This window comes from Mustelus asterias, chromosome 3, assembly GCF_964213995.1.
Source record: "Mustelus asterias chromosome 3, sMusAst1.hap1.1, whole genome shotgun sequence".
NCBI lineage: Eukaryota > Metazoa > Chordata > Chondrichthyes > Carcharhiniformes > Triakidae > Mustelus > Mustelus asterias.
Window position 1 is genome coordinate 93089667 of NC_135803.1, and position 12599 is coordinate 93102265.

Here is a 12599-nt window from a genome sequence, read left to right on the forward strand (position 1 = left end):
GATCCTTAAAGGTGGCAACACTGGTGGAAAAGGTGGTGAAGAAGGCATATGGCATGCTTGCCTTTATTGGATGGGGCATAGAGTATAAAAGTTGATATATGATGTTACAGTTATAAAGAACGTCGGTTCGGCCACATCTGGAATACTGCGTCCAGTTCTGGTCGCCACACTACCAGAAGGACGTGGAGACTTTGGAGATAGTGCAGAAAAAGGTTTACCAGGATGTTGCCTAGTATGGAGGGTCTTAGCTATGAGGTGAGATTGAGTAAACTAGGGTTGTTCTCCCTGGAAAGACGGAGGATGAGGGGCGACCTAATAGAAGTTTATAAAATTATGAAAGGCATAGATAGGGTGAACAGTTGAAAGCTTTTTCCCAGGTCAGAAATGACAAACACAAGGGGTCACAAGTTCAAGGTAAAGGGGGGCAAGGTTCAATACAGATATGCGGGGGACGTATTTTACACAGAGGGTGGTGGGGGCCTGGAATGCACTACCAAGCAAGGTGGTTGAGGCAGACACGCTAGGATCATTTAAGTCTTATCTAGATAGCCACATGAACAGACTGGGAATAGAGAGATACAAACGGATGGTCTAGTTAGGAACACATGATCGGTGCAGACTTGGAGGGCCGAAGGGCCTGTTTCTGTGCTGTATTGTTCTTTGTAAATACTCCTGAAATCCCAGCTCCCCTCACCTCCAGCGTAAACCTTTAAATCCCACCTTTACCTCAGTAAAAGCCATTGAAACCTACCTTTATCTCAGTAAATACTCCCAAAGTCTCTTTAAGCTTAAAATATCATACCAACAGAACAGGAACCAGAGCAGCCAATCAAATTCATCAGATAATTGGGTAGCATTCTAAAATACAATAGTGTTGGATCAATGATTGAATATTTGAGATCTCTGACCGGTGACCTAGAATTAAAATGATCCTGGTTTCCTAGTTTGAAATAAAGTGCTCAGAACTAGCATGGAACTAACACATGCCCAGTGCTAACAGAATGCAGATCGTGATCGCGTTCGGTAGAAAGTTTAATGTGAGACAAGTAAGCAACTTGCTCACAGGACTCTTTAGCTTGAAGTCCTTTCTGGCCTCAATGACGATTAGCTAATCTAACGAGACTTTACTTTTAACCACTCAATTACTTTGAATAAGGGATGCAAAATTTGAAAAGTAGTGTAGTTAAGAGGTATAGGGGCCATGTGACCTCCTCTGTGCTGTAATAACTCTACACGCAAGGTTTTCATGCAATCTGGCCAACTCCGTAGACCTTTAAAAATTGTGTACAGGACTTGGACACGGAAGTCCCGCCCCCATTTCTGACGGGTCCAATTTTTGATAGTGGGGGAAGGGACACAGGAGGGAAACTCAAATTCAGCAGTGCCATTTGAACCCAGTGCTTACTTCAAACAGAGCCCACTTTGGCTATTTCAAAATCCTTAACCCATGTTGTGGGGGTCACAAATTGATGGAGATATGTAAATGATTTTGAAGGGTGGATAAGATCTGCTTAATTGTCATGATATGAACTTTTAAAAATCTTACACTTTTTAAACACGGAAAAAAAAGTTTAAGCTGTTTGTGAGAGTTTAAACTAACGCTCTGCTGGACTGATTTGACTGGCAGGCCATTTGATGTAGCTTAAAAATCATTACCATCTGTTCATGTAGTTTCAATAGAGATTTTTCTTGACATTTCTCTAGTAATATGCCATTATGAATGCTTGACTGAGTTTCAAAAGCTACAATTATCTTAACGTGGTGTTCTTAGTTCACGGTTTGATTGAAAGTTTAGGTCCTCTTACCTAAAGAAATATGTATTTGCCACAGAGGGAGTGAAATTAATTCCTGGGATGGAGGGATTGTCCTATGAGGAATAATTAGATTGGGCCTTTATTCTTTGAAGTTTAGAATACACTGCAGTGATCTCATTCAGACATATAAAATTCTGATAAATACAGGAACAATGCTTCCCCTAACTGGGGTATCTAGAATCAGTGTCAGAATAAGGGGATAGGCATTGAGACTGAGGTGAGGAGGAATTTCTTCACTCCAAGGATGGTGAATCTTTGGAACTTTCTGCACCAGGGCAGTAGAGGCTCAGTTGAGTGTGTTCAATACTGAGATCAGTAGTTTTCTACATCAAGAATTAGCTTTATTTGATGTGGGGTCTGGATAGAATTTGTTTAAGGTATTAACCACTTGAGGAGATTTAGAAGTTTTGAATGGGTTTTGCAAATAGGAGCTTTTTTCATTATCAAATATATATGAGTGAGAACTGTTTTAGATTGTGAGAGGTGTTTTTATCATCTGCCCAAGCGACAGTGAAAGTGGCGTGGGGACGATGGGGGAGGGCGTGGGTCAGGAATTTCCCAGGTTCACGCTATCCACCTTGGCAGTGACAATCCAGCCCTATGGGTCAATAACTTTAGAACAGAATAACGCTTCACACCTCCTGCATAGTCCACATCCAATTCACATGTTACCATTCCTACACAGGAAACCACACTTCTGTCTCACTTCATACAGCATTGAAAACCCCCTGACGGTGTGATAGTAGTGATGCACTCTCATCTGAGTCATGAGGTTTTGGGTTCAAATCCCACTCCAGGATTTGAGCACAAAAATCAGGGCAGACACTCCAGTGCGGTATTGTGGGAGTGTTACACTGTCAGCAATCCTGTAGTATTATTTCAAAGGAGAAACATGAGGAGGTTTCAGGATTGTTACAGCTGCCTGGGAGTACCTGATGCTGCCACTGGCCCTGCCCTGGGAGTACAGGGGATTGATTCTGTTAGTATTATTTTCATTCACATCATTAATCCCAGCCACCTTCCAAAATTCTATTTGGCTTTTAGTGCAAGAGCAGTAAGGATATCTTGCTACAATTATATAGAGTCCTGGTGAGCCCGCATTTGGAGTATTGAGTACTGTTTTGGTCTTTATACCATAGAGGGAGTGCATCAAACATTCACCAGATGGATTCCTGGGATGGCAGGAATGTCATATGAGGAGAGATTAAGGAAACTGAGCCCTTATTCTCTGAAGTTTAGAGGAACAAGAGGTGATCTCATTGAAACAAACTAAATTCTTGCAAGGCTTGACAAAGTAGATGAAGCAAGGGTGTTTTCACTGGCTGGAGTGTCCACTCATCTGATGAAGGGGCAGTGCTCCAAAAGCTTGTGCCACCAAATAAACCTGTTGGACTTTAACCTGGTGTCGTGAGACTTCTTACTGTGCTTACCCCTGTCCAACGCCGGCATCTCTACATCATGGAGGGTCTAAAACCATAAGAGCTAGGCAGTTTAGGACCACGATGAGGAGGTAAATTTTTGGAATACCTCACCCTGGAGGGTTGTGGAGGTCCAGTCACTGAATCTGTTCAAGAGAGATTGATTGATAGGCTTCTGGATAGTAAAGACATTAAGGGATATGGAGATAGTAGGAAAAGGGGCATTAAAATACAAGATCAGCGACGATCAGGTTGAGTGATGGAGCAGGATCAAGGGGCCGAATATTTGCTGTGTTCCTATCAGTCTCTGCAGCCTCCTTGTTTAAGTTCTGTTGATGGAGAAGAAGGGTAATTGCTTTCATTGTCAGCTCCACCCTCCCACTTCACCTGGCAACACCCCGCTCACTCCAGCCTTTTCTATTGGGGCCCATCCAATGTTTTGTTTCATTGCAGATTATTAAGAAATATGTGGATGTGACTGGCGGTGGCTACAAACAAATCAAAATTCTCAACGTTTGGAAGCTGGACAGAGAACAAGAGGTGAGCTTGCAGGCAGTGGTCAGAGCTCCACACAGGTTTAGTGCAGGGACAATATTTGTGTTGTGACTATCAGCTCCAACACGCAGAGAATAAAGATCGACTGAGGTAAGTGTCGCCAGGACCTTTGCGGCCACAAATTGGCCCTTCCTCTCCTCACGGGGCTGCAGGAAGCAATTCCCACTGGAGGGTACCAGGTGACATCGGGGACAAGTTTAATCAATGAGACAGAAAGGAAAGACAAACCCATAAAAGAATCTCCAGAACAAAGCTAAACTAAAATCAGTTCAATGCTGACTAACAGGATATGGCATGGGGGATTCAGTAATAAAAAGTGAAAATGCTGAAAAAATTCCACAGACCTGGCAGCACCTGTGGAGAGAGAAACTGTGTTAAATTTTTGAGTTCAATATGACTTATTCAGAACAGGATTGAGTGAAGGTGAATAGGTGAGGTCTACACTGGAGTGCTGCTTTGAACTGCAGGAGAGCGCTGAAGTTTGGTGACTGAGGGAGTTTAAGTGTTTAATTAAGGATTAATTTCGATTTAAAGGCTAGTCTTCTTTTAATCTGGTGATTACCTGAATGTTGCTGTTTGGATTGGAAGCAGCTGAGTTTTAGACCTGCTTTAAAACAGGGCTTATACAGGCTCTGCTTGTAGCTGCAACTAGTTAGTTAGATAAATGTGGGGTCAAATGGCCACAATCGTGCCCCTTGTTCATATGTATACATGATTAGGAAATGGAAGGAGATATGTCTGTGGCATGACCTTAGAACTTATAGGATACTCCCTTTCCCTTGTATCTTTCTCGAATAGTGCTTAGTCCATACCCTGAGAAAAGCATGGAGTATATATCAGTTCCATTTGTGCAACTAGAACGGAATTAAATCCAAAAATGTTCAGTCTGGAATCTGTTTGAGATTGGATTGAATTTTAGGAGTGTTTGATGGGGACAGTGTAGTTGGAGCTTTACTCTGTATCTAACCCCATGCTACACCTGTCCTTGGAGTTTTTGATGGGGACAGTGGAGATACAGTTTTACTCTGTATCTAACCCCGTGCTGTACCTGCTGATGGTCATACTGGGAAGAAAAATTTGTAATGATGATCCATTGCTCAGGAGAATACGTAAAGATGATGAGAGCACGGCGGCGCAGTGATTAGCATTGCTGTCTCACGGCACCAGAGACCCGGGTTCGATTCCCAGCTTGGGTCACTGTCTGTGGAGTTTGCACATTCTCCTCGTGTCTGTGTGGATTTCCTCCGGTTTCCTCCCACAGTCCAAAGATATGCAGGTTAGATTGATTGGCCATGCTAAATTGCCCCTTAGTGTCAGGGGGATTAGCTCAGGTAAAATGCATGGGGTTATGGGGATAGGGCCTAGGTGGGATTGTGGTTGGTGCAGACTTGATGGGCCGAATGGCCTCCTTCTGCACTGTAGGATTCCATGATTTCACTGATAGGAGTTGAGGTGTAAGATTTCACAGGAGTTGAGGTGTAAGTGTCACCAGGTGGAGACATTTTCCAGACACTAATCCAGACTATTCCTATGTTTCTAGGGGGAGCGTTTCAAGATTCACAATAATATCGAGAACCGGCGCCTTCTCTGGCATGGCACCAACATTGCAGTTGTCGCTGCCATTCTGAAAACCGGGCTGCGGATCATGCCACACTCGGGGGGCCGTGTAGGATGTGGAATTTATTTTGCATCTGAAAACAGCAAGTCAGCCGGATATGGTAATTCAAAGCATTCTAACTACATGCAGTACTGATCATCAACACAAAACTCCAAAATCAGGAGGATAGTGACAAATCTCAGGAGGATCCCTGAAAGTTGGCACCCAGGTTGATAGGGTTGTTAAGAAGGCATACGGTGTGTTAGCTTTTATTGGTAGAGGGATTGAGTTTCGGAGCCAGGAGGTCATGCTGCAACTGTACAAAACTCTGGTGCGGCCGCATTTGGAGTATTGCGTACAGTTCTGGTCGCCGAAATATAGGAAAGATGTGGAAGTGTTGGAAAGGGTGCAGAGGAGATTTACCAGGATGTTGCCTGGTATGGTGGGAAAATCGTATGAGGAAAGGCTGAGGGGCTTGAGGTTGTTTTCGTTAGAGAGAAGAAGGTTAAGAGGTGACTTAATAGAGGCATACAAGATGATCAGAGGATTAGATAGGGTGGATAGTGAGAGCCTTTTTCCTCGGATGGTGTTGGCTAGCATGAGGGGACATAGCTTTAAATTGAGCGGTGAGAGATATAGGACAGATGTTAGAGGTGGGTTCTTTACTCAGAGAGTAGTAAGGGCGTGGAATGCCCTGCCTGCAGCAGTAGTGGACTCGTCAACATTAAGAGCATTCAAATGGTTATTGGATAAACATATGGATGATATTGGAATAGTGTAGATTAGAGGGACTTTAGATTGGTTCCACTGGTCGGCGCAACATCGAGGGCTAAAGGGCCTGTACTGCGCTGTTATGTTCTATGCTCTATGTTCTATGATATAGACAGGCTGGTGAAATGGACAGGCACATGGCAAATGTAATTTCACCAGAGATGTGAAGTGATATGTTTTGAGAGGAAGAGTGAGAGGCAAAATAAAATAAAGGGTCCAATTTGAAGGGGATTATTCCAGAGAAAGCTTTGGATGTATGTACACCAGGAATACTAATACCTACCTAGTAAATCAAGAAACAAACTCTTTAAGAATCAAGAGATTTGGTAGAAAAATCGTGATTTTGTTTTCAAACTTAAACCAATGAAGACTGACAGATTGTAGACTTCATTAGTGGTTTATTTAATCTCTTAACAGACCAGATAAAGCTGCATTTTATATTATAGATGGTTATAAAAGTAGACCTAAAGTGTGGTACTCAGAAATTCTTTATCTCCAAGTATCACTTTTTCATTGAATTTATTTTTGCTTCCATTCCAAATTAAAGCTGATTGACATGCCCAAAAAGAAGAAAATTGAGTTTTGTACTTTTATATTGGTTGGTTCTGTAGTTTTGGTTGTCGGAGAATGAATTCTGTGTATTAAAATTGTCGTCTTTATCACGTTGACTGATTTGTAGACTCTGGTTTTCTTGGGCCCATATGCTGGAATATACTGGTATATTTTAAAGTTTAAACCCAGGAAGCCAAGGTCACTCTCCTATCACAAGAACTGCAAAATCATCAAATATAAAAGTGGTTTGAGTTGTAAATGGAGGTCTTACGACAACATCAGGACTCTGTGTGAAGCAGATCTCCATAGCCATTGAATCTTCAGCCTGTGGGTCACAGTGGAGGCAAGTTCAATTGGGAATTGGATCTGAAAAGAGAGAATGTGCAGGGCCACGGGCGATGGTGGTGAATTGCTTCTTTACAGACAGCCAGCACATGCACGATGGACCGAATGGCCTTTTGTGCTGTAATGTAACCATTTGGTGATGCAAAATGCCATCCTGGTAACACAAATCCATTTAAGTAGATAGAAATAGTATTAACATCATCATGAGACAACACTTAATCATCCAGACTGTAAAATCATTAATTTTCTTGTGTTTAGATGAATATTTAGGTAAGAAAATTATATTTAGTATTTTACCATTTTAAATGGACTTCATAAAAATTGATTATAAATCAATCAATACTATGAAACCTTTGATTCTGCTTTTATGAGTGCAACATGTGTTGCCACATTATGCATCATTTATGTTGGGTGTAGGAAAATGTATGAATTATTCAGTAATTGTAATGCTGCAATTCTGATTAGTGTGCACTTTCCATTTCACAATAGCAGGATACTTACCTCTTTGGGGGTGTGGGTGGGGAGTGGTGCTGAGCAGAATATATCAAATAAACAGCCAGCAGCAGATTCGGAGACCTGCAGAGTTGGGGGCAATTTTCCCCCAAAAATTTAAAGGGCCCAACGGGCGGGAGAACGGGAGATTTTTCACATGTTTTTTGGGCGTACTTAGTGAGATGGATATTCGGCACTCTGTGCCTCACAGAGTGCCGTGGGGGGTTCATGCCGGTATGGGGGCGAGGCCTAATGCTGCTCAAGAGGCCGGGATCCATATGTGGAAGAATTGTAACGGATGTCTGTTGAATTTGATTTGATTTATTATTGTCACATGTATTAACATACAGTGAAAAGTATTGTTTCTTGCACACTATACAGACAAAACATACCATTCATAGAGAAGGGAACGAGAGAGTGCAGAATGTAGTGTTACAGTCATAGCTAGGGTGTAGAGAAAGATCAACTTAACGCAAGGTAGGTCCATTCAAAAGTCTGACAGCAGCAGGGAAGAAGCTGTTCTTGAGTCAGTTGGTATGTGACCTCAGACTTTTGTATCTTTTTCCCGACGGAAGAAGGTGAAAGGAGAATGTCCGAGGTGCACGGGGTCCTTAATTATGCTGGCTGCTTTTCCGAGGCAACGGGAATTGTCGACAGAGCCAATGAATGGGAGGCTGGTTTGTGTGATGGATTGGGCTACACTCACGACCTTTTGTAGTTCCTTGTAGTCTTGGGCAGAGCAGGAGCCATACCGAGCTGTGATACAACCAGAAAGAATGCTTTCGATGGTGCATCTGTAAAAGTTGGAGAGAGTCGTAGCTGACATGCTAAATTTCCTTAGTCTTCTGAGAAAGTAGAGGCGTTGGTGGGCTTTCTTAACTATAATGTCAGCATGGGGGGACCAGGACAGATTGTTGGTGATCTGGACACCTAAAAATTTGAAACTCTCGACCCTTTCTACTTTGTCCCCATTGATGTACACAGGGGCATGTTTTCCTTTACCCTTCCTGAAGTCGATGTCAATCTCCTTCGTTTTGTTGACATTGAGGAAGAGATTCACCAGATTCTCTATTTCATTCCTGTACTCTGTCTCGTCATTGTTTGAGATCCGAACCACTGCAGTGGTTTCATCAGCAAACTTGAAAATCAAATTGGCAGGGAATTTGGCCGCACAGTCATAGGTGTATAAGGAGTATAGTAGAGGGCTGAGAACATGGCCTTATGGGACACCGGTGTTGAGGATGATCGTGGAGGAGGTATTGTTGTCTATCCTTACTGATTGTGGTCTGTGAGTTAGGAAGTTCAGGATCCAGTCACAGAGGGAGGTGCTGAGGCCCAGGCCATGGAGTTTGGAGATGAGTTTTGTGGGAATAATGGTGTCTGACATAGGGTCCTTGTTATCTACGTGTTCCAGGGTTGAGTGCAGGGCCAGGGAAATGGCATCTGCTGTGGACCTGTTGCAGCGGTAGGCAAACTGTAGCGGATCCAGGTAGTCCAGGAGGCTGGAATTGATTTGTGCCATGACTAATCTTTCGAAGCACTTCATAATGATGGATGTCAGAGCCACCAGCCGATAGTCATTAAGGCATGATGCTTGGTTTTTCTTAGGTACCAGGATGTTGGTCGTCTTCTTGAAACAGATAGATCCATGATCCAGAGGGAGATTTTGGGAAAGTTGACTCTTTCAGAGCTGTAGTCTTGCTCATGGCTTCAAGAATTTAGTTCTGGCTCGGGTGGCTTCCTTGTCCTTAGTCAGATGCTAATTGGTTTGAATCCCAGCGCAGTGACTTAAGTACCGAGAGGGACTCTTCCACAGATGGACAAGACTTTATACCAAGGGTCTGTCTTCCCTATGAGAGGGTGTAAAAGACCCACAGCACTATTTCAAAAATGAGCAGGGGCGTTCTCTTCTGGTTTACCTTTATCCTATACTCATTGTCACTAAAATCAGATGCTTTGACCATTTATTTTTTATCTCACATATGGATTATGCTGAACCAGAGCTAATATTGCACTAAGGCAGTTCTGTTTTCTTTTGTAGTTGGGTTTACATCCAACAAGGTTGGTGTCATGTTCCTGACTGAAGTGGCTTTGGGGAAAGAATATTCCATTTTCCAAGATAACAGCAGGTTGAAATCCGCTCCCAAAGGCTTTGACAGTGTGGTTGCTCGTGGCACAACTGAGCCAGGTATGGACACTCTACCATTCCATCAATACATCCTATTTTCCGTTCTTCCCCCATCCTCCCCACACCCAGTTTTACCCCTTCCTCATCTTGGGCCTTGCTTGTGTCAACTTCTGATAGCACCCTGACTGATCAGTTTGAGTAGACAGTGAGTGTTAAGCTATTTAACTACATTCAGATTGAGTCTGGCTGTCAATCCCTTGGGTCTGCAGTGACCAATGAAACATGATTGGGAGATTAGACCAAACTGATGATCTGTTCTCCATCTCCTTCCTGAATCCAAGGATCAGTACAGGCTGAGACAGATAACACCTGGAACCTTCTAGGTCTCCATGGCTGAACTAGTGCTTTTCATCAAGAGACAGAGCACAGTATCATGTAAACTGATTTATGCCCAGTAACACGCACCGAATCGCCAGAATGTGGTGGATGTGGATTCAATTATACCTTTCACAAGAAAATTGATTATCAAAAAGGAAAACTTTGCAGAGCAATGGGGAAAAAGCAGGGGTGTGGCACTTGGTGAGTTGTTTTGCAGACAGCCAGCAGGGACATGATGGCCCAAATGGTCTCTTCCTGTGTTGATGCCATATCCATGAACTTCAATTTAAGTGTTAGAGATCTGAAAGTCTCAGCTGGCACAGATATGGACATTGTGTTAAGGGTCAAGTATTTGAAAAGTAAAAGGAGAAAATACATGTTTTTTTCTTTTCTCTGCCTTGTTCTCTGAAGATTGTTCTCAGGACACGGAGATAATTCTCGAAGAGAAGAAAGTTATCGTTCCCCAGGGGGTGCCAATGCAGATGAAGCTGCAGAAGGAAAGCTTCTTTTCTCAGAGTGAATATGTCATCTACAAAGAGAGCCAGGCTCGCCTTCGCTACTTGCTGCAGGTGAAGTTCTGAGTGGCCTTCACTCACTGCCAGCGTGAGATCCACGCCCTGATCATTTACCAGGAGCTCCAGGTGCCTTTTACCAAAGGAGCAAAATGATGTTTACTTTCTGCTGCAGTTTGGTTAGTGCTACTGTACAGGTGTTGGATTGGCTACTTTAATCGTTCTTGCTACTTCACACTACAGACACTAACAATTTAAAAGAGCTTTTTCTGGGGTGATGAAACTGATCAGAAATATTCAGGATTCCCCTTCCATTGATGAGTTTCAGGCAGGTTAACTTCAATCGCAGCTCAAGCTACAGCCAAACGATACTGACTGAATTCACCATCATAATGGTAGTGTTGAGATTAAACAAAGAATTCTGACCATCAGGAACATTTTAGGCCATTGGGATATTAGTCCTTTACTAGCAACTCTGTGGCTATCTGAGAAATGGGAGAACTGACAGGCCTCTCAACCTCAACCTCTTCCCAGACCTCACAGTAATACACTGAAGTCTGTCCCAGGCTTCTGTCACTGACCACACTGAGTGACCTTTACTGAACTGATCGGCTCTGCCCTAGGCCTTCCTCACTGACCATGTCACTCAGTATGGTCATTCTGGCTCAAGGTCTTCCCCAGACAAACTGCACTAAATTATTTGTAAAACCACTTTTGCGCACTGAATATTGCTGACTGCAGATTGACAATCCAAGAGCTGTATGTGTCCCTCAGTTGGCGATTGAGATGGACAGCAGCTTGCCTCCTCTGCTTATGGTTCATTTGGAGGTTGGGGCAGGTATGGCTGATAGCCTGATTCTATGGTAGGTTCACACACAGCAACTGCAAAAGCCTCTGTCTCCTAACAGCCACCATTAGCTGGGGTTGCCCTTGACATTCTGGGTAAAATCCATTGTGAAAGGTAGGACAGATGCACACTGGTGTTTGGAAATAGACCTGGCTGCAGATTATCACTGTGAAAGGCACCAATCTGAGATTATTTCACTGGAAGGCGTGTGGGCCAGATCAAGTGTACCATCTGTGTACTTTGCATTGTTAATCTGTTGGAAGCTGTGATTTCCCCTCACACTGTGAAAGGATTCCTATGTGAATAGATTGTATCCTGATGATCAGTAATTGTAATCATTGTCCCGATCAGATGGGTCCCCTAATGTCTGCACTATTAAAACATTCTCTTATTCTGCACACCACTCTGAACTTGGTGAATTGGTTGCTTTTATTCAATCCTTTTGCTTCCTTCGGGGAGGCAATGGCCTAGTGGTATTATCGCTAGACTATTAATCCAGAAACTCAGCTAATGTTTTGGGCACCCAGGTTCAAATCCTGCCATGGAAGATGGTGGAATTAAAAATATTTGGAATTAAGAATCTACTGATGACCATGAAACCATTGTCGATTGTCAGAAAAACCCATCTGGTTCACTAATGTCCTTTAGAGAAGAAATCTGCTGTTCTTGCCTGGTCTGGCCTACGTGTGACTCCAGAGTCATAGTAACTCTCAACTGCCCTCTGAAATAACCTAGCAAGCAATTCAGTTGTATCAGTGATTCAAGAAGGCGGCTCACCACCACCTTCTCAAGGGCAACCAGGGATGGGCAATAAATGCTGGCCAGCCAGTGACCCCCCCATGCCCCACAAATGAATTAAAGAAAAAACTGTCTCTCATCCTCCCATACTCACCTCTGAGGGGATCATTTATGCAAATCACTCCCCCACATCACATCTAAGCCACCTCAGGCCAACCACCTTTCTTCGTGTGTGACCTAGATAGTGAAGGTCAGTAGCTTGCTAGATAATAGCAAAAGGAGTGTTACAACAGAGTCCAGCCTTGTCTTCACCCTTCCCCTGCTCAGAGGTTACTGGCTAGGTTAGGAGTTGCATTCCCCAACCCAGCTCAGAACCGTAATGTCTCTGCTATCCAGCTCCACAGAAGCACAGTGCCCACTCGGAATTCACTTTCATTCTTTCCTCTCCTTGC

At 43.4% G+C, this 12599-nt stretch overlaps 1 protein-coding gene across 1 annotated transcript in view; it reads left to right on the forward strand.

The window, feature by feature from the left end:
• parp3 (poly (ADP-ribose) polymerase family, member 3) overlaps nt 1-11819 on the forward strand; it is a 32473-nt gene extending 20654 nt beyond the window's left edge. The window contains exons 8-11 of the mRNA XM_078209343.1: nt 3686-3772; nt 5328-5505; nt 9586-9732; nt 10462-11819. Of these exons, the coding sequence (XP_078065469.1) occupies nt 3686-3772; nt 5328-5505; nt 9586-9732; nt 10462-10631 (582 nt within the window). The 3' untranslated portion in view covers nt 10632-11819. The remainder of the gene's footprint in view (nt 1-3685; nt 3773-5327; nt 5506-9585; nt 9733-10461) is intronic.
• Nucleotides 11820-12599: the final 780 nt, after the last annotated feature.